The sequence below is a fragment of the Notechis scutatus genome, chromosome 4 (assembly GCF_049901735.1).
Source record: "Notechis scutatus isolate UNSWTSFEM ecotype Mainland chromosome 4, rNotScu1.2, whole genome shotgun sequence".
Classification (NCBI taxonomy): Eukaryota; Metazoa; Chordata; class Lepidosauria; order Squamata; family Elapidae; genus Notechis; species Notechis scutatus.
In genome coordinates, this window is record NC_142012.1 from 131,598,844 (window position 1) to 131,622,032 (window position 23,189).

At 35.9% G+C, this 23,189-nt stretch overlaps 1 protein-coding gene across 1 annotated transcript in view; it reads right to left on the reverse strand.

Moving 5' to 3' along the window:
• GPC1 (glypican 1) overlaps positions 1-23,189 on the reverse strand; it is a 194,092-nt gene that overhangs the window by 16,147 nt on the left and 154,756 nt on the right. Inside the window, exon 3 of the mRNA XM_026694963.2 lies at positions 5,752-6,143. Coding sequence (XP_026550748.1) covers positions 5,752-6,143 — 392 coding nt within the window. The remainder of the gene's footprint in view (positions 1-5,751; positions 6,144-23,189) is intronic.

Consider the following 23,189-nt stretch of genomic DNA (forward strand, 5'->3'; position numbering starts at 1 on the left):
CAGATAAATATATATGCAGAAAGTATATTACCAGCTTCCATTCCAGTATTAAGGGCTAACTATAATTATTCAGACTTAGTTATTCATAGGCATGCTCGTTTAAATTAATGTGACTACAACTGTTTATATACTAAATATGCTAAGTCTATAATCAGCCCATTCAAATGAAATTCATTAACAACTTATTTTTATCCATCAAGGACACACAAAGGTCAACATTTTTAATGATGAATACAATCTCCACTGAATTAGGGATTCATTTAGACTTTTTAAGAGCAATTTTTCTTGATTTAAAAAGATTCATATTTTCATAAATTTTATAAAACTTGAAGGCAGGGATATACACAGAGGTCTACAAAACAAAACAAAAACATAGAGTCCTTTTAATACAGGGATATATTGGATTTTAGTGTCTAATGGAACACAACAGACACACCTATAGTGCTATATTTTATTCTTGATAAACAATTACATTTTATGAAAGCTGTCATCTGCCAATATTGTATATGTAAGATCTAAGTTGAGAAATGCACTGACATGCCTTTGTGAGTTGTGTGTGGAGGGAAGAGAGAGAATTAAATTAATGTGGTAATAAATAGACCTTAATAAGACTAGATTCATGTATTTATTCTACCTAAACAAGGCTCCTTGCTCCAGGGTCACTTGTAATCCATAGGAGAAAAGGAGAATTCTAACTGTTAAAACATCTGTGTTGCAAAATGACTAATACTCCAAGAATTATTGCTTGACATATACTTACCATCCACCTTAAAAACAAACAGAAAACTAGCAGATCTTTCATGAGGAAAAGAGACATCTGGATAGAGTGTGACAGCAAAATGAAAATGTATTACAATCCTCTATACTGAAGTAGTATTTATTTTCCTCAAGCTGCTTGTTCAATTCAATTAAGCTAAAGGGAATGTGTTTATAGCTCCACCAAACATATCTCTCAGTGTATGTGTCTGTGCATGTGTATGTACAGAGTAAACTATAGCAATATTATCGGTAAAATTATTTCTCTGTGATAATAACTTCTTATAGGCAGTTATCTGCATTTAGAAAATGACATTCCATAAAAGTCTTCTGAAGTTCCTCTGTTCTAAGTTTCAGAATTGGCTGGCTGGTTGATGTGAAAATTCCAGGATCCTATATAACAGGGGTGTCAAACTCACGTCGTCACGGTGGTGTCATGTGACATATCAGGACTTCCCCCCTTCACAAAACGGGGCAGGGGCATGGCCAGCATGTGACGCATCCAGTCTGTGGGCTGGGAGTTTGACAGCCCTGCTACGTAACATAAAGAGCTTGGTAGAATGATTAGGGCAAGACTGATGAAGGGAAGAAGGAGCTCTTCACTCTCTCCTTTATTAAAAATATTGACAGAATTCTAGAATGAAAAAAAAATCCACTGGGGAATGATTTAGAATTTATATTTGATTTTTTATTTCTCCACTGTGTGGAACAGCATATTATCTTTCTTTTGAAGTTTACCTCAAAACTGAGGCCAAAAGGAGGTGTGCTGATGGAGCATGAGAAAACCTGGTTTATCCTCTCATACTCTTTGTTTCAAGCACCGATTTCTTCTGCCAAGGATAGAGAGAAATTCCACTGGGGATAAAGGAAAGGGAGGAGGGAGAGGGGCTATGGGGAAGTCCACCATCTGTTTTAACAGATGGGTCTGTCATATCAATCTAATTTGAGCCTAAGGGCCAATTCCAGTCTTCCCCAACCTGGTCCCCCGAAGACATGTTGAGAAAAGTCTTGTGATATTATGAAAAAAACAAGAATCTGTTATGGTATGCCTTTCACGCTTTTGTTCTTAGAAACTGGCATGGTCTTCCAACAGAATGGTGGTTTACAGTCTAGAGAGCTAGTGTAAATTTATAGAAGGATGTATGGTAGAAACATTCCGTTATTAACATTACTTAATGGAATAAAGTACAACATTATTATACTGTTAATTATACGCGATAAACGCACTTTTTCCCCTGAAAATAGGGGCAATGATGGCGTGTTATCGCCGATATATAGAAGCCTTCGTGAATGCTGCTGGGATCGGGATCAAGGACACAAATGAAAGAAGGGGAGGGAGGAGCAACCAGCCTGTCCTTCTCTGGGTCAGCTCTCTCAGTCGCCTCTCGCTCCTCCACCAGCACAGGAAGAAACTGCTTCAAAGAGCGGGGGCTTTTCCTGTGCCGCAGCTTCCCTGAAGCGCCGTTCTCCCCACCCCCACCCCGTCCGCCCGCCCGCCCGCAGTGCTCTCTGCCTGCCGCCTGCCTTCGAATGGTTGAATCGGAACAGCTTCGCTGAGTAAAGAGGCGAATAGTTATTATTCTCAGCGGCTGCTCCCAAACAACCAGAAACTAAGGCAGGCAGGCAGATTTTTTAATTTTTTCCTGAAATTTCCTTTAAAATATGCGTGTTATACTGTGTTATACGCCGATAAAACGGTATTTGTTTATTTTGTTGGAATGATGAGACATTAAAAAAGTAATATGAATTTAATTTCATGGTAACTTAATTATTGTGATTAAAAATCACTTAATTATGACCCCTCAGCTTTATAACTTGTCTTTAGGCCTTGGAAATCTTTTTAAAATATTGAACTGGTGTCTAAATAATGCTGTTTCATCTCACAGTGAAGTTTGTTATATGATACACCTTTTGACATAATTCTATTACATCTGAACAAAAAGTCTCATTCCACTTGTTTACTAATTTGGGTTACTGCTATGAAAAGGAACACATTATTGGACAAAAATTGCTAAATGGCAGTCAATACACTTAGAAGATCAGGGGAAAATGTTCACACAATCCAGTGTGTCACATAGAAAATCCAAGGTATATTGTTGTGTTGGTTCTTTCACCTGACCAACTTCCATAGGGTGCTTACCATAGGGTGACTGTTGAAAAAACGCCTTATAGTGTGTGAAACGCAGTCTCATGGATTCATTCAAAAAGCTGCTTCCAGCACTGGCCTATTTTTCTTAAATCTGCTAACCTGCCAGCAGAATTAAAGCGGTATGTGAAAGTATTAACCAGGGATTATCTTGTGATAAATACTTTCTTGGCAGGTTTAAAATCTCACATACGCTAAGAAAAGTCTGGTAAGAGATTTCTAGCCTGGCCACCTAGAGTCATCAAACAGCAAAATATTTTGTTCATATTAAAATAAAGGTATTTTAAAATAGTCAAGAAGAGTTTGAATTACCCTTCATTGAGGATGACTAACAGGGGAAGTAAGGCTTTATGCCATTTCTGAGAAAGAGAGACTTCGGGGTTGAGAGAAGAACCCATCTAACAGACAGTTTAGTAAACAGCTTTCATTCGCTATTCTGTCAATCCAGCCTGCATGCAGACCTTTCTATTTCTACAAGAGCTTAGGGAATGTAATGATTCAACTAAAGGGCAAACTGAAAAGCAAAATGGTTGAAATGTTCAAAAGATAAAAGTCCTGGAAGCTGGGACAAGTAAGGAACTTTAACTGTAGCAAAATTAAGAAGCAGAAGTAATTAAAAATGTAAGTGTTGCTTGAGCTGACCCCCCCAAAAAAAAAAAAAAAACCCCAGTCCTTCTCTTTTATGTAATTTACTAGCTTTCTCTAAGGCTGGTTTATGAGTAGTGTATTTTTCTTTGCTTTGTCTACAGCAGGTTTTAATGAATAGGGATCAACTACAACAAGAATAGCACATTGTAATATGAAATAAATAAAAAATATTTGAGCAATCATGCAAATTAGGTGTATTTTATCTTAGATAAAGAAAATTACATGGCAAACGTCTGCAAACAAAGCACAGGAAATACAATGATTCTAAATGTTTATTCTCCAGTACTGTATGATTGATAATTTCTTTGATATACTAAAAGAAAGCTTATTTTACTATTGATACTTGCAAGGGATATCTAATGAGACTAGCAGATAAACACAAGAAATAGAATATTTTTATTGTACCTCTGCATCACTCTATAACACAAGTTTTTTATTTTATTTTACAAGCAGCTTCCTTCCTTGTGTTCACTTTCCATTCATTCCCTGCATGTACTTTACTCCACTAGTTCAGGCTACCTTCATTCAGATGTATCTTCCCCACCCACCTGCTTTCACAGACATACACTACTAGATAATCTATAGTTACTGTACTCTGCCTACTGTACTCATCATAGCTTTAGCAAGCATGAAAAGTGCAGCCAGTTGTTTTATCTCAAATATGCTTATGCTCATTTCTTTGCAAACTCTAATGCAAAAATTTACTTTGCAAAATACTGCTGGTTCACATACCACCAGGCAGGATTTAAATGCATTTACTGACACAAAAGAATCATTTGTCATGGAATGCATTATTTAAATCTCTCTACTTATAAACCAAACACTTCTGAATTGAATGAAAGAAGAATTGAAGACAGTCTGGTTAAACTAGCTAGTTCATACTTTTAGGCTGAAGTGGAATATTATTTTAAACCTGAAGCATAATGAATACCCAAAAGGAAAACAAGAAGACTTTATATTTTTATCTAAATTGTGCCAGCTTTTTATACAGCTTATGTTCTCCTCTGTGTTCAATCTGCTTGATGGCTCAGAAGTCCAATGCTACTGTTGTGCATAAAGGCTCCGCCACTTTCAAATTATTTTTAATACCAGATTGATACATAAAACATTTGGGTATTTGTTTTTCTTTATCAACTCTGAAGATAATATGTATTTTACAGGCCATTTGTGTTGAAAAAACATGTAACTTTTCATTGGGAGGTAAACTAACAATCTCTGAACACCCTCGGTGTTTTATTGTGCTAATCTGCATATTTTTTCTCTGTGCATGTGCATTTTATAATATCAGAATAAAAAACGATGGACATGTTTTAGAGCAAACCTATACATATTTAGTTTCCTTAAGGCTCCTTCCCTTAATATTTTCAGTAATATTGAGGCTACTATGATTTAACTTTTCTTAATTCTCTGGAAATGTCATATGATAGGATCCTAAACATCCTCATATCACCTTATTCTAGTTTTTGATAGAAAAACTGTGACTTTGGAAAAACCAGTAATGTGAAAGTGGCAGGAGAATCAACAGTGCTGCAATGAAACAGTTCTAAGGCTTCTTTAACATGATGACCACCATGTTACCTAGAATTCAATGAAAACTAGCCACAAACATAAATAAAATAAAATAAAACTTAAGTCTTAAATAAAATAAATAAAGTCTTAAATAAATAAAACTTAAGTCTAACTACATTGTATCCTAGTGAGTTGCTGAAGGCATTTTGACTATTCAGTATGGTTACCTAACATGCTGTTAGGTACTTCCTTCTATAGACACAGAAAATGACTTTTTGGTTAGCTTCCAGGTTTCAATATGCAGATGACACCTAGCCATGCCCTACTAGTGTATTTAGCTTTGATAGTCACTATTGTGTTTTCCTCCCACAGTACACCAGCCACTAGATTGATCTGATGTAACATAGAAAGAAAAGGTACCTCCCACAAATTTAACATTCAAAAAGAAAAGAGTCCCACTGCTTTGCTGAATTGCAGGATGGATCCTGCTATGGCAAAACTTCAGGAACAGCATTCACAAATCTGAAGGGAGCTCTCTGCTTGGGAGTAATAATTTACGCAAAGCAGAAATGGCACCAATCAATGAATCTGTCAGCCTTGTCCAATGCAACAGTAAATATATTTCCCAGAGTAAATAGGTACTTTAAAACTTCTTAGGAATGGTGATCACACAGCAATTTAAGCTGACCTACCTGAGAGACCTTTCTGACAACATCGTTGCCCACACCAAGTCCCTGCACAAAGGAACGGACTGCAATGAAGGCCCTTGTTGCCTTGAGCTTCAGATCCCTTGGAATCTCTCCAAATGGCTTATGTTGCTCCGAGTGCTTTACTATGCAGTCCATATATTCATCCGGAAGCTGGTACTGGGGATTCATCAACTTGAAGAGCCGCTCTAGCAGGTGAGTCCAAAATTCATTGAGGGCTTCTTCTAAGTTGATGTTAGGACCTCGATAATAATGCCGCAGCTCACTATACAAGTCTTTGAAAAGGTGTACATTCTGGAGATAAAGGTCTCCATACATACCAGGAAATGTGTCATAAAGTGCCTTCTCTGACTTGTTTAACAAATCCTGGAAGTAACCTGAAATCAAAAAAGTAGGAGAAACAGGTTACAAGAAGAATCAGGAATTTCTGGAATGAAATTAACCTGAATTAAAGACATCTTCAAATTAATACATTGCATCTTTACTAAAAGGAAATGAAAAAAAACCTGGTATGCGAAGTGTGCTGGTATCTTCAAGTGTAGAAAACAAATACTTGTCATCTGCATTGTGTTTGACTGCATAGATGCAAAACCAGATTCACATTCAGAACTGTGAAACATTTGCCCCAAAAATCTCATACCCAAAATAATACTTCTTCAACATTCCTGTGAATGTGTAAGACACAACACTACATTTATTCTCATTTATTGTATATTTGGAAATCAAGCACTGATGAGATGTTGGAAAAAAATATCTATGTGAAATATGCCCAAACATATCTTAATGAAATGGTGACAGATAACAATTACATTTAAATTTGATCACACTGCTTAATTCCCAAGATAATATATGCAAATCACTATATTAATCAATACGATAAAAGATCAAAGGGATTAAAAGATGCTAAAAGCTTCTTTCCAATGCTTGTGCTCCTGACAGAAACATATGTGCATATGTTTACCATCCTATTTAAGAGAATATATCAACAATAAATATATCTAGTAGTCAGTGGTGGATTCAAATATTTTTACCACCGGTTCGGTGGGCGTGGCTTGGTGGGCACACTTTGCACATGTGCACACACTTTGCGTGCACCTGTGCACCAAATGTTCACTTTGCGCAGGCACAGAGGTGTTTGCGCAGGTGCAGAGGCGTTCTAACTCACCTCTTGCAAGCCTGCACAATCCCGGCCGTTTCAGCAGCTGCTGCGCGGCACTCTTCTGTGCCGTGCAAAACAGCTGCGCTTCACATTCAGAGGATAAAGGTGAGTATGGGAGCCCGGATGGGCGGATGGGCCCAACGGCAGAGCGGCAGAGAGAACTGGTTCGGTCTCCGCTGCTCATTGCTGCTACCAGCTCAGTAGAACCAGGCCGAACCGGTAGAATACCACCACTGCTAGTAGTTCTATGTATGAAGACTAAAAAGTTTCAATATTTGCTTTTGGTATTAAAATAGGACATTTAGAAAATTATTTGACGACATACAAAACTTCTTTGATTTAAAAGGTTCAACATGACAGATAGCATGTTGGTTCATTACTGTTAAGATAATTCCCCATTAGGAGAATGAGCGCATACAGGGAGACGTAGTGAGAGTAGTGAAGAATAACACACAACAAGCACACAGATACACTGTACAGTAAAATGTAGGTTTTTACTTCCAGTAAAACGGTTAAGCAAAGTTCAACAAACAGTCCAAGTCATTCACGGTTAAAGCAGTCAGTTTTCAGTCCAGGGATAATCCAAATCAAAGTCCAGTATCAAAAACAGTTCAGAAATAGACTCACATCAAATCCAAGAATAACGATGATCAGTAACAGTCAATAGGGAAATGCAGGAACGGCAACACTCTCAGCAACAACAGAACAGAAACAACCCAGGTTTCTAGCTCCATCTTATGGCCGTTTGAGGAACCACACCCACTTACAATTTTAGCATTCCCTTAAAGAGACAGTATTAAAATGTCTATCCTGGTTTATATATTTCCAACCCAAATATTAGGTGACTTACATTCCTAACATTCTCCCCTTTGGGTAGGACAATATTTACAACCTTACATTCTAAATCCATAATCCTCACAGCAAGCCTTATGCTTTAAAGAGCCTTGGCCTTTTATAAAATGATCTGCGATGTTATTTTCTGACATACAGTATTCCAGCTTAATCATCTTACTTTACACACATTGTCTCACATTTAAATGTCTTAAATCTGTGTGTTTTGATCTTGTCTTTACAGCAAGATTTGAAACCATTTGTATTGCTGATTGGTTGTCTTCATAAACAACAATAGAATCTGTTACATCAATTCCCATATCAATCAATAGTTGCTTATAACAAACTAAATCTGTACATAATAAAGACAAACATGAGAATTCAGCCTCCATTGTTGATAAACTTAAATGTTTCTGTCAAATAGAAATCCAATCAACACCTTTCCCAATAATACCGTATTTCTCACAAAATAAGGCCAGGCCTTATTTTTTTTTTGACCCCTGAAAAACGGCTAGGCCGTCTTTTCGGGGGTGACTTAATTTCCTCCCCCACCTAGAGCGGCCCATACGCACGTAAGTCGCCACGAGGCCGCTTCTATAGGCCGATGAAAGCTCCCCGAAGGCAGAGTCCCCAGCTGCTTCAGGGCGTGGCATGGCTGCCCGTGTCCCCAAATCAATCCAAATCAAAGTCCAGTATCAAAAACAGTTCAGTAATAGACTCACATCAAATCCAAGAATAACAATGATCAATAACAGTCAATAGGGAAATGCAGGAACGGCAACACTCTCAGCAACAACAGAACAGAAACAACCCAGGTTTCTAGCTCCATTTAATGGCCCTTTGAGGAACCACACCCACTTACAATTTTAGCATTCCCTTAAAGAGACAGTATTAAAATGTCTATCCTGGTTTATATATTTCCAACCCAAATGTTAGGTGACTTACACTCCTAACAATTACCAACATTTATTAAAAGAGAGCAAATACTGTATCTTTTCAATGCATTTTCCCATGGTGCTGAGACATTATTTCCTTTATATATCATTTATGAATTTTTATATTAACAATAGCAGGTCATTGAATACTATAATACCAGTACACCTTAGTGCAAGGCATCCCCTGTGAAACAAATGAACAGATAAAAAAGAACTAACCCTACAAGGGAATCATCACCCAATCGTAGATGGTATTGAGTCCAGATCTGTGAAACTCTTATTTAGTTTTATCAGTTACTTGACAATATCCACCAACTGGAATCAGCTTCAAAAAGCACAAACCTGGCCTGAAATCACACAAATATGGTTTACTTGGTTTTTGCTCAGTGATTTCTCAATATAAACATTATGGTTTGTAAACAATGATTTATAACTAAACATGTGGTGTGACTCCAACTAAATGTGGGTTATTTGGAAAAGAATGGTTAAGCAAATAAGACTCTTGCATGAAATGAAAACAAATGTATCTCAGAGCACATTGTAAAAGATTTTGGTTTTATAACTGTATTGAATTCACAGTCCTTTCACACAGAAATCTGTTCCTATCCTAGAATCCCAAGTGTTCTTCATTTCATTTAGCTTGGAAAAAATATTGAAAGATGCTACAATTAAAAAATAAAACTGTGTTGAAGAACTATTACATGTTACATAGTCTTATCTTAGTTTATCTTATCAACCTTCTATGAAATACAACTATATCTACATTTTTCTTTGAAAATATGAAGAGAAATTACAAAGAGAAAGTACAAAATGTTCAGTTGCCAGTTTGTATTACTCTATTGAATCAGACCAAGTATTTTTACGTATCATAGTATCTGGATGGAGCAGCATTGACTGATATTAGTATCAATTAACGATAGCATCGTTCTCTTTGACTCTTTCAGACCACAGATCAGAACATTTATATGGCCACCCAACTCACTCCCAGTGACTCCAGGTGGCTTATAAGGATAAAACTCCAATACAAAAAAAAAAACAATAATCCCCCACTAGTCCCCTGGCGACAGCATCAAATGAGCCATTTGATGGGCTCCATATCACTCTGGGATCTGTTGGGTACCCCAGAACAATTTTGCTATAGCAGTTGGTCAATCATACTTCTACTACAAAGAGATCATATGCAGTTATGTATGTAGATTATGAGGAAGAAATATTAATATTTCTGCCATGCTCAAGAGGTGTATTTTGCCTTTGACCTTAATAAAAGCCCAGAAATCATTCATAGTAGCAAAACGTTCTTGTATCCCTTCAAAAAGCACTGCTTCTTGGGAATAGTTTTAATGCTTTATCTCATTGTTTTTGCAATTTTTAAACAAATTATTCATTCTAACAATATTTTCAAAATAGGGAACAGTTAAAATCATTTGTAAATGCTAAATAACTCACAAACTGGTAATGACGATGGATGGAATCCATCCATAAAAAAGAAAATATTTTACAGTTTCTTAAATGTTAATGCTGGTATTCTACATTAAAATTGAACAGATTGTTTGGCTATCACCTTAATAGATGATACCAGAAGACCAAAGACTTGGAAAGATACATTTAGGCCATTGATTCCAGTTCCTTTCTTAATGCAGGGATCCAAATTAAAGCTTTCTAAATAGATTCCATCCAGTGGAATAACACCTCTCTGGGCACTTGGTTCCACCATCTAGTTATTCTTATTACTAAGGTATCAGTTCTGGTATGCCCTCCTATAACTTTTATCCATTATATTGTATCCTGGACTTTGTAATAATATAGATAACTGATCTTTGATTTCTATGTGGCATTTCAGATATTTGATCAACGCAAGCCACTACTGAAACAAATTACTAAGAAAATTGCAGGAATTTGTCCAGGCAGTTTCTGAGAATCAGACATTATTATTCATGTGCTTTGGAAGTCATTTATCTGTTTATTCTGCCTTCACTTCCTCTTCTGCCATAACACACTACTATTCCAGGTTTTTTTTTGCACAAGTAGCATTACCAGGTCAGCTATTCCATCCTACCTCCATCTATTATTTATGTTTTTGAAGTGAATAATTTTATAGTTATCTCTGTTAAATTTCAATGTTACTTTGATCTCTCTAATTAATGAAGATTATTACTTTTACCACCCAAAAATATTGAAGGTTATATGACCCAGAACTGATCCTTAGGGTATTCTACTCAATGTATTGATCTCTTTTTAAGTACAATAAGTGCCCCAAGAAAACCATTTTGAAGAATCTACGTATGCAAATGGACAAGACATAATCTTTCTTTTAGATAAATAAGATATCTCTTGAAATAACTATATCACAAGGCAAGTTTATGCATATGCTCCAACTATAAAGACTGCTTTTAACTCTCTTGTGTAATTTAGTCTTAAAGATTAGTAGCTCTTCTATATTCACTAATGCAAAATCTACAATAGTTTCTCACAGGTGAAAACTATCTCTCTGATTTAAGAGAATTCATCTTTTAATGAAGTCTCCAAGGACCTGATAACTAGATTTTACAACAACAAAATATAATACTTCTAATTTAAAACCAGAGAAGGAATAACATGGGACAAATGTGTGAAGGTAACAAGCAAGTTGATACATACTAGGTTCAGATTAGCTTCTGTTTATCATATGGGAAAAGTTTAGGAACCGCAGTCTTTGCCATAACAGATTAATGACTGATCCCTTCTACTAGAGCAGGGGTGTCAAACTCAAGGCCTGGGGACATGATCTGGCCCTTGACGCTGTCCTGGAAACAGTGAAGGACCAGCCTGCGGTGCCTCTGCCAGCGAAAACAGAGCTTGGGAGGGCCACGGGCAGCCATCCTGATGTCCATTTTCACTGGCAGGGGGTTGCAGGAGGCCACTGCAGCTGAAAACGGAGCATGTGAGAGCCATGGGTGGACCTCCTGAGCTCTGTTTTTGCTGGCAAAGGGTTGCAAGAAGCTGTCAGAGCCAAAAAGGGAGCTTGGGAGCCCATTTTTGCTGGCAGAGCATTCAGACCACCACACGCATCCCCAACACGAGTGACGTCAAGCTGGCCGTGCACACCCTGGCCATGCCCATCCTGACTCCCAAGGTCAAACCCAACCCTGATGTATCCCTCAATAAAATCAAGTTTGACACCCTGTACTAGAGGCTGGAGAGCATGTAAACATTATAACAAATAATGAGATTAGAGAATACATGTGTAGTATGTCCAGTTCACTGAAAATTATGAGATGCAAAGTGTGCCTTATGAAGACATGGTTGTAAAATAATTTACTGATGAAAATCAGACCACAATTAGTCTAAATTAAGAGGCTGGTTCAAAGTACACCGGACTACCAATTGTAGGATAAAACCCCTCTTTTAGTAATTTTCATGAATAAAGGAAGATTGGTCACAATATGAATTAATGTAATATACAAGTCACTGTAAATACTTAATAAGTCTAATGCATTTATAATCCTCTAAAGAAAGGTAACTAAAGCATAAGATCTGGAGAAGGCAAATTGTGTCTGAAGATGATACGTACAGAGGAAAAGTTAGTTTTCATCATGCTGAAAGATGAGTGCTTCTTAAAATTGACGTACACTTTAGTTATTTTTCAATAGCCATTGAACAAGGGTTCTAAACTTTCTGGGTGATGAACACATTGTGAGTTTTAGAAAGTTATAAGCATTTTCCAAAAACAGTTGCCTTATATAATCTCTAATTATAAAACAAAGATTTATCAAAATGTTAACTGTTGAAAATTAGGCATACTTTGAAAATAGCAGTGGAAGTGGTTCAAATTTTATGCAATACCACTTTAAATTCAAATTCATTAAGTAAGGCTTCTTCTATGATAGTTACTTTGAAACAGGGGTAGAGGAACTATGGCTCTTTTATGACTTGTGGACTTCAACTCCTAGAATTCCTAAGTCAGTATGGGTTTAAGCTACCTGAGCCACCTCTGCTTTAAAAGGTAGAACACATTAGTTAGAGAGCTAATACTTTAAAGAAGTATGTATTTTTTAAGATTTGCACAGAATCCTGGAAAAATTATTGCTCTAATGAATAACAGAAAGATGTTGTGTTGGTGCTTGTATGAAGCCTAAAATATTTCTTTGGAAATATTTTGAAGTATGTTATTTACGGCTCTGCAGCTCCTTCTCCTTCCTCTCTTTACCATCAGTTTTCTTCTATCTGCTATTTAGGGTTAGTTAATGCGGGGGTCCCCAAACCCCCAGTCTGTGGACTGGCACCAGGTTGTGGCAAGTTAGCACCTGGGCCGCACAAACAAGCAAAGCCCTACCCATGGGATTCAAGCAGCACGCAAAACTGTGCCCCCTCTGGTCCACAGAAAAACCTTTAAATAGAAATTTAACTTGTGTGTGCATATGTCTGTATGTGTATTTATATCTGAGAATGTATGTATGCAAAGAAATTAACTGTATATATGCCTTTAAAAGCACTTTCTCAGTCTGCTTATAAGATGTGTATTGAACAACATTGTAAGCAGGTTCTGCAAATGGGTGGTGCAAGTCTTAAATGTTAGTCCTTTTTTAACATAGATTTTTTAAAGCAAAACAAATCCACTTTCTTCTGCACAAAGGAAGGTGCTTTGCCTTATTGCTAGATAATATTGTTTGAATACCATATAATGCTGTTAAATTTTGATTGCTGATCTTTTGGGAATGAGTACCATTCCAATTGACTTAGTAATTCTGAGTTATTGTGTTAAAGAGGATGGAGTTTCTCAAGGGACCCACTAATTAGCCCAGATTCCTAGTTTCCCAGTTTTAAAGTAACAAATGGCACAAATCTCTAACCATTGCAGAACTTGTACAGGAATTATTCCACCCAAGTAAGCTTTGTTCTCATCTTTCAGTAAATGTAGCCAACTCATTTCATTTACACTTGATTATTGAATGTAAGCTGAGAGATAAGTGCAGAGTTGCTATTTATTTCTGGAATAGATATTTGATTTTGAACCCAAATATTGATTGCTTTGAATGAAGCAGAATTTTCTCTTTATAGAAAGAAACTAATGAATCAGAACTTTATCCAGCTCTGAACGCCAGATAGTACCACTGACAGTTTCATGCCCTTTCTGTTTTGAATTTTGTTTTATGCTATTTAAGATTTTTGCTTATTCTCTAAGGGAACAGAGATTCCTGCCTAAAGATAAAGGCCACACTGCAGAAGGAAATATAGATACAAAGATATATACACAAAACTTATATACAGTGTATTGTTTTGTTGTTTTTTTTTAGTAAAAGTGAAGAGCTTTATTTATATTTGTTTTGTTGGCAAAAGAGGGATAGACATGAGACCTACTGATAAGCAGTATTTCTGAAAAGTTGGGGGAAAGCAAAGTAAGAATTAAATAAAATGTTGAAGTTGCTCCACTTAGTAAGACTGAGGCTAATTCTCAGGCAATAAATTTTAAGTAACACTATCTACATATATATTTTAGAATGGCAAATGAACGAAATATGAAAATAACGATATCTTTGTTTTTATGCCCTTCCTATTTTAAGATACTTCTTTCCATCTGGAATGTGAAAAGCCCTGTTTATTTAACACCTAACATCTCAAAAAGGCTAAAGGGATTTACGCTGCACAGTGGCTCTGACATATTGATTTTTCCCAGTGAGAGACAAGAGGATAAACCTACTGTTGAAATAACCTTTTCCTTTTCAGGCAGGATCTTCCTTATCATAAGTTCTACCGTAGTCACATTTATCTCTCCTCCATGCTATAAAAATCAATTTCCTTTGTTGCCTGGAAAGAACTCCTAACATTGTGTTTCAGAAAATATTTGTGGACCTGAGATTTATCCCTATGATATTATCACACTTTTGCAAATCCCTGATATGTCTGGTGGCATATTAAAGTTATGGTGACATGTTAGCATTAAAGTTTGGGTATCAGAATTTTTTAAAATAAAGTTGACGAAAAAATGCTTTACTTTGCCATTATTATTATTATTATTATTATTATTATTATTATTATTATTATTATTATTATTATTATTATTAATTATTCTAATAGCAACAGTTTGACCACGCTTTGAGAATTTTCTTGAAATTTTATTCAGTTTTCATTCATATTTCAGACAGTGAAACAGCTGAAAGAAAGCTATAAAGAAACTCTAATCTAATAGGCTTCAGGGAACAGCACTCCAAACTATATCCGATAACATATATTATTGGATATGGTTCGGAGTGCTCCTTGCCCATGGAAATATACTTGATACAATTTTTAAAATCTCCCTCTCCGCCCACATATATGGATTTGAATTCCTGTAATTCTCAGCACTGGCTATACTTGCTGGGAACCTTGGCAAGCAAGCTGGGGAGGCTGCCTTATTATATAGCATTATCTCATTAACCTGCAGAAATAGATTTGACTGGCAAAAACTACAATTTAGGTATACTCTTTGTATTTTAATCAGCCACTTGACTAGGATTGCCACTCCTTTGTTGTACACAACCCTTCTTGGAAATGCAGCTTACAATAAATACGTGGAGTTGCTCAATGCTTAGGATCTGAAGGATGTTTCAGAATGCATGCACTTGTCTGCAATCTGTTAAAGCAATTGCTGCATTTCCCAAGATGGTACAGCTTTGTATAATAACAGTTTTGCTTCTGGATAATCCTGGGAAAGGATAATTTGGTTTTAGAAATTGAAGATTCGTGTTACTTTCATGGCCCCATGTAATCCAAAGCAAAATTTTGCCTTTGTATCTGAAACACCACATAGCTCTTATTTAAAGCAGGAATCTAAGTTGCACAATTCTCATCCTAACAGTAACTAACAGTAAGAGTTGCCATAATAATTGGAACAACCCAATCCAAGAGAAGTTCCAAAATGAGCAGATGAGAAGGAAGGTCAGATAGGACTAACATTGTAATTTTTTATTTGTTTCTATTGAATGCAATAAAAAAATAACCAATGCATGTCAGAGAGCTAATACTACCTCAGGACATTTTTTGTAATTAACTCTTAGAAGCAAAACAAACTTTTTTCTTTGTTTAGCTCATTTTCTCAGGAACTATGGGAGCTGTTCTTTTAAGAAATGTCTCCATGTCATCTTGGAAGGTGCTCCCCCAGAATGACCTCCAAATGAAGGTTAGGCAGGGGATTACTTTTTAATTGTGTTGTATAGTGGAATGGTTTCCTAAAATGGCTTGCTTGGCATTCACACTGCTATCTCTTTTGCCTTCCCTTTTCACAGTCCCTTTAAAGTTTAATGCTTTCATTCTGAAAGCCATCCTAAGTTTAGTTTAATGACCCCTCCTCATTTTTTCTCTTTACTAATTACTGGTTAGAAGATAAGTAAATACATGAACAACCAATCCACTCTCTGGAAACCTATAGTCTGCTCTTGTATACAGTGCTTTAACTATAAATGAAGCAGAAGGAGTAGCAGCCTTCCAAACCTTTATCAGCTGAAATTCAAAATTTAAAATCGCTTCATTGCTCCCAAAGCTTCTGCTCTGTGAATTAGCTACACAGTGATACAATTTCCTTAAGTTACAACAATCTGTTTTTGGCAAGTTTTGGACTGCTCTAAGACAGTCTTTCTTAAAAAGATGTGTTGTGATTTATCCTCTACTAATCTAAAAAAAAAAAAAGGGAATTTTTGGCATCATGCCCCATCTTTGATGTTTCAGAAACCCTCAAACTTCCTTTGCTGAATATTTGTTAAGTATGTTCAAAGGCCCTGATGGCCTTTCATAACGCTTTAAAAATTTGGCTGTGTACCTGGGCCTGAGGCTCTTCATTTGTTGAGGGCTTGTTTCTTGGCTTTACTAGGTTAACTGGGTTGCTGTATGCATGTATTTTTGGATATTTCTATTGCTTTAATTATTTTAACTGTTTTATAATATTTATATGTAATACTATTTATAACTATTTATAGCTAGTTTACAATTATAAGCCTCCCAGAATTACTTGGCTGAGATGGGCGATCATCGAAATCAAACAGAATGAATGAATGGATGGATGAATGAAAATTTTGCCATGTATAGAAGGATATTTTGGGGCTCCACTCCCATCTTTCCAATAGCCTACTAGTGAACTTCTCACCACATATGATCTAATACATATCGATTTTACAGAAGACATTGTTGAAAAAGCACTGCGCAATCTAAAACCAACTCTATCTATTGGACCAGATGGAATATGTGCCTACTTCTTAAAAAAGCTATCCACTGCCATAGCAGAACCTCTAAGCATAATCTTTGAAAAATCTTTCAGGAGCAGCTCCTTGCCAAAACTATGGTCACAAGCCACGGTCATCCCCATCTTCAAAAAGGGAGACCAAAGCCTAGTTGAAAATGACAGACCAATCTCCTTATTCTGCATCACCTGTAAAGTCATGGAATCAATTATTAACCAATCCATCATCCTCCACTTAGAGACAAACAACCTACTCTCTAATAAACAATTTGGTTTCACAAAAAATACTATCCTGTAATCTGCAACTCTTACACTGGAAAAACATATGGACTACACAACTCGATCAGGGAAAAGCAATAGATGCAATCTACATAGACTTCTGTAAAGCCTTTGATTCAGTGGTACACGACAAACTACTCCTAAAACTAAAATCTTATGGCATCTCTGGACACCTACATAACTGGATAGAAGCATTCCTGTCAAACAGACAATGAATGGTCAAAATTGGAGCATCCTATCAAATTCTGTACCTGTCAACAGTGGTGTCCTCCAAGGCAGTGTTTTAGGACCAACTCTCTTCATTCTCTACATAAATGACTTCTGTGATCATATTAAGAGCAACTGCATTCTCTTTGCTGATGATGTAAAGCTATTCAACACCACAGACAATACTACTACCCTTCAAAAAGACCTTGACTATTTATCAGAATGGTCAATCAAATGGCAACTTCAAATCTCAACAAATAAATGCTCTGTCTTACATAATGGCAGAAAAAAATCAGAAAATAAAATACAGGCTAAATAGACAAGTCCTTGTTGAGGATCCAAACTTTGTCAAGGACCTTGGAGTACTCATCTCTAATGATCTAAGTGCTAGAGAACAATTTTAACTACATAGCCAAAAAGGCATTAAGAGTTGTTAATCTAATCCTACATAGCTTCTTCTCTGGTAATATCACACTACTAACTACAGCATACAAAACATTTGCTAGACCTATACTTGAATACAGCTCATCAGTCTGGAACCCATATCATATATCTAATATTAACACAATTGAAAAAGTCCAGAAATATTTCACAAGAAGAGTTCTCCGCTCCTCTACTCATTACAGAACACCTTATGCCACCAGACTTGAAACTCTAGACCTAGAAAACTTAGAACTACACCACCTCCAGTCTGATCTAAATATAGTATATAAAATCATACATTGCAATGTCCTACCTGCAAATGAATATTTCAGCTTCAATCATAACAATGCAAGAGCACATAATAGATACAAACTCAAGGTTAACCGCACCAAACTTGATTGCAGCAACAGAGTGGTCAATGTCTGGAATACTCTACCTGACTCTGTGGTTTCTTCCCCAAACCCCAAAAACTTTAACCTTAGACTGTCTACTATTGACTTCACCCCTTTCCTAAGAGGCCTGTAGGGGGCGTGCATAAGCACACCAATCGTGCCTCCTGTCCCTGTCCTATTGCTTTTTTATTTTTCTTATAAGTATCTATCTCATGTATTCAAAACTATATTTATTCTTATACCTGTATCTTGTAAGCAAATCAAATCAAATGTAAAAAATGTAAAAAAGTTTTTTCATGCAAGTTTCACATTCTTGCATTCTTTCCTTAAATTTCTTCAAGCCACTCCCAGTTTTGGAGTCCCCGAAGGAGAAAACATGGATACTTCATCTATGAGAATATGGGAAATGTAGGAATTTGAAAACCACTGAAACTGGTTAAAGGCTGCTCTAAGTTTTCATTATTTTTCAAGATTCTGATAAAAAAACAAATCTTCAATACTTATACATTATGGTACTCCTTTTCTGGGTAAACAATATGCAAATGGCTAGTGGTGCACTATTAAGTTCATTTGTATTATGAAAAATTCTCTTTCATCAAAATGTGCGTGTTTCAACATGAACATAAAAATAGCTAAGCATTCCAAAAGTGGTATCTTCTTAGAGAATCAGTTTAAAACAAGGAATGATGGAGAGGAATAATTCCTCTGTTCACTCATTGTTATTAATTTAAACAACTTAAAGGAATTCACAAAGTTTTCCTGAGGTGCAGGACTGGAATTTGGATGGAAAGATGGCCTTTATATGGTCAATTATTGATTCAATGCTTTTAAAATAGCTTATTTATTTAAAACACATACCAAGAACTCAGAACAGACCATTTTGTTATAATGAGGTATTCAGATTTTCTTTCTTAGCATAGAATTTTTTTAAAAAGAGTAGCTTTCACACTTATGGACAGTAGTATCCATAAACCAGTGGTGAATGGACCATTAAAATTATTTCTGCAGAGACCATGTTCTTATAATACTGAGCTGGTCTCTTTAAATACCATGCAAAATCACAGTAATATTCTTGCTATGAAAATATGAGGTAATACACAGTGGACAGAAGATCTCTAAATGATATGGTCTAAGGCTAGCTAAGCTCTTCCCATAATTAAAAAATGGGGGGGATTAAACAATCTTTGTCATTAAGTGCTGGTAATTAAAACCATTAGCTTTCTTCCTTTAAAATCCAACACACTTACTTCTTTGTTAGAGTGGATGAACATTAAGTCTCCAATTATACCCTAAAGGAGATGTTGCTTAAGTACAGTATCATTATGTTATTTTTCAGCACTTTATCATACTCGTGACTCCCCCCATCCCACCTATCCTGCGGGGGGGGGGGGGGGCATTACAATGAAGCTGGTAAAGTCTCTGTTACAGAAAATTTTGAGGAGAAGCATCTTGATTTTGGTTTTCAAGCAGCTGTTCTGAAAATATAAACATAATACATTATTTTTTCTCCATTCCACTTTCTCCCCAAACAGGCCACAATGATTTTTTTTCTGTTTAGATAATTCATTTGGTGCCTCCACAGAGAACACAAGCCAATCATAAGTCATACCATTATAAAGATTCTTTATTAATTTAAATGCTATAGCAATCCATAATTTTCTAAGTTAAAAATACATTTCTTGGCTCAAAAGCAATTTAGAGAAATGCAATGCAAGTTTCTGAAGCACTTTTAAAAGATAAATATGATTTTTTTTATATTTTGAAAACTACATTTGAAAATTAAATTATACAGCTCATTTTAGATCTATAGCTTATAGCTTAATTATACTTTAATATAGTTTTCACTACATTTAAAACCTTTTTATAATAGCAACCTTAAATCACAGGTAATTGTAAATTATATATATTTGCATGAAAACCTAGATTATTTTATATTGCAAGCCTGCAAGAATTGTTTCTGGGTATTCTCTTTCCTTCACTGTTGACAAGAGGAAGCAAGTATGATGAATAGTATACAAAGAAGATGCTGAAAGAACTAAAGAGTAAGAAAGTATAGACTGTATAGACTGACAAAGGAGGAAAAAGGGAGAATTCAGCTAAACCTGTCTCCCTAATTTTAAATAATCTGTCAGAAGAATTGAATGATGGGGAAATGATTTGGAACAGGCACAAAGTATATTGTGAGATTTCAGTGTTGCCATGCATCTATTTACACCTCTTACTTTCTTTAAGTACATTAAGCAAGCATTAAAATTCCGTTATATATATTTATTATTTACTTGATGCCTAATAATAACTTTTTAATGCTAAATTACTCAAAGTCTGTACTTCTATATTTATATACTACATGTTTATTTGCTTTTCCTCTTTGTCCAGGCTCCCCTTGAATAAAAGATCTACACAGAGAGAGGAGGGAGGGAGGGAAGAGGGGTCTAATATGATAACTATCTATTTGTTTTACTTTTATTGCTTTCAATTCCTGGCAGGCAAAGGAACTACAGAGATGCGGGCATGCAAATGTTGAACATGACTTAAAACAATATGATCATACTCTGACCTCATATTAAAGGGTATTTTTGTATCCTGTAATCACCCTTACTAATATATTTAGATGCAATATGTGCTTGGAAAATATAACACAGGACTGCATAATTATTTATGGTTTCATAAATACAACTGTATAGTGCTGTATAAAATGGATGGAAGCTGCATACCATCAGCCCCAGATAAGAGATATTTAGATGCATTGCCAAAAATGGGGAAGTATAACTTCAGTTTCAAGTCAATATCATAAATGAGAATCAATGGGAAGGTTGTAGGTTTCACAGAATCATTAGATGCTTTCAAGATATCTGCTCACTGTTAAAATTGCAATGTCTCATCTTTTAAAGTTCATGAAAGGCTTCTTTTAACTATTAACATTTAACTAATTATTTTTGATCCTGTGCTTTTTAAGAGTTGTGACAATGCATTAGCTTTATCATGCTACCAAAGTGTTCATTATATTATAGCTTCTGATAAATTAACTCCTTGCTGAAAAATCCAAATACATAGAAATAATTTTTTTCTTCTTTTCCCAAACATGTAATTTTCCCATGTAATTCCATTTATGCCAAGGCAAAACTGGTGGAAACCAGACAGCCCCTTTATAATTCCATCAAAAATTGCCAAGACGGTGGGTGAAGTTCCCAGGGCATTATATTATAGATGGAGCACTGTCCTTGATTGCTTTTAACTTGCCCGTCTCCCACAAGATTTTATAAAACTGATAAATGTTATGAGAAAATCATAGAGGAGGAGGAGGTATCTAAACAATATGAAAGTACAAGAAATCCCCCTCCAAGCATCAGCTCTGCAGTAAATGTGCACTAAACCCCAAGTCTGTATTCAAGATAAGAGCCATGGTGGCGCAGTGGTTAGTACTGCAGGTTAACTCACTGCTCACTCCAGGAGTTCGATCCTGACTGGCTCAAGGTTGAATCAGCCTTCCATCCTTCCACAGTCGGTAAAATGAGGACCCAGATAGTTGGGGGCAATATGCTGACTCTGTAAACTGCTTAGAGAGGGCTGTAAAGCACTGTGAAGTGATATGTAAGTCTAAGTGTTATTGCTATCAGCAACTTGTTCAGCTAAGCTAACTATAAATGATTTTATCTAAAATTCTGTCTGTGTGGTTTTTAGCCTTTTCCCTTTTTTCCAATCCCTTGGAACACTGCAAATGATGTACAGGGATTAGAATTCTTTCATCACAGGATATCTCGGAGAATCAAAATGTGAAGCAAGGGGAAGAAGCCAACAAACACGAGATCTAAAAATAGGCTGAATCAGGCCAAGGGATGTGGAGATGTCAGTAGGGTTATGAGCTAACCACTGTAGATTATAAGAAAGAGTTAAGGAATAAATGCTGTTAAAAGCATTCCTCTCCTGTCTTCCCCAATCGTAAAAATCAAAATAGGGCATGGAAAGTTTACCCAAGGAATATCTTATGTTTTTTCACACAGACCTTAATATAATGGGTGAGAGAATACCAGTAGTAAAAGATAAGATAATCCCACTCATTCTGTAATGCTGCCTGCTATAAGATTTTCCTCTTTCCCAGAGCCCTAGATGAAATTTCCCAGTGGTTCTTTGACCTGCACTCTTTGATGTTTTATTAGTGAAGGGGAGTGGAAAGAATTGGCTACTGAATTGGATTGTGATGTGTAGTGGAGTTCAGTTGTCTCTCCAGGTTCAGAAACATGTTGAATTAATTTGGGTTCAGCAAATAAGACAATAAACCCCAAAGACCCAGAACACGAGAAAAGCTTATTCTACATTATTTGTTTTAAATTAAAAGAAAACAAGCCTATATTTGTTTTCACACAGACGAAATTATATGATTTTTTTTCCAGTAAGGGAAGTACTAAGGTCAAATAGCGGCTATCTGCTATCACATGTGGGGAGAATTCAATGATGTTATAGAATATTGGGGATTCCTTTCTTTAGGACAGGATTTTGCATGACCACAAAAACAGGACATTTTGTGTGTCTGTGTGTGTCTGTGTGTGTGTGTTTAACTGCTCACACCTACATAAAAATATTATTCATATTTTACACAGATCAATTCCTCTGATAACATTCTGTCTTACAGGAAACAGACATATCAATACACAAAGTCTACATGCTTTCCTCTAAAAGACTGTTATTTTACTGGGATGTGATCACTTAAAAATATTGGAAATTGCACAAACTTGAGTGCATTATTTCTATGCTATTCATTAGAGCAACCCATTCTGGCCACATATGAAGTTGAAAGACCTGTGGTTTTTTGGTAGTATCTGGAAAACCTGAGGTATCTTCATTCAACTCTTAGATCAAGCTTACTTTTGAGCTCCTATATCCTTTGTGTAAAAAGCAGATAAAAAGGATATATGAACTTCATGTAAAACAAAATATATTTTATATGAAATAATTTTATGTAATTCAGAAAACTACTGACTGTTCCAACAATATCAGAATATAGAGACACA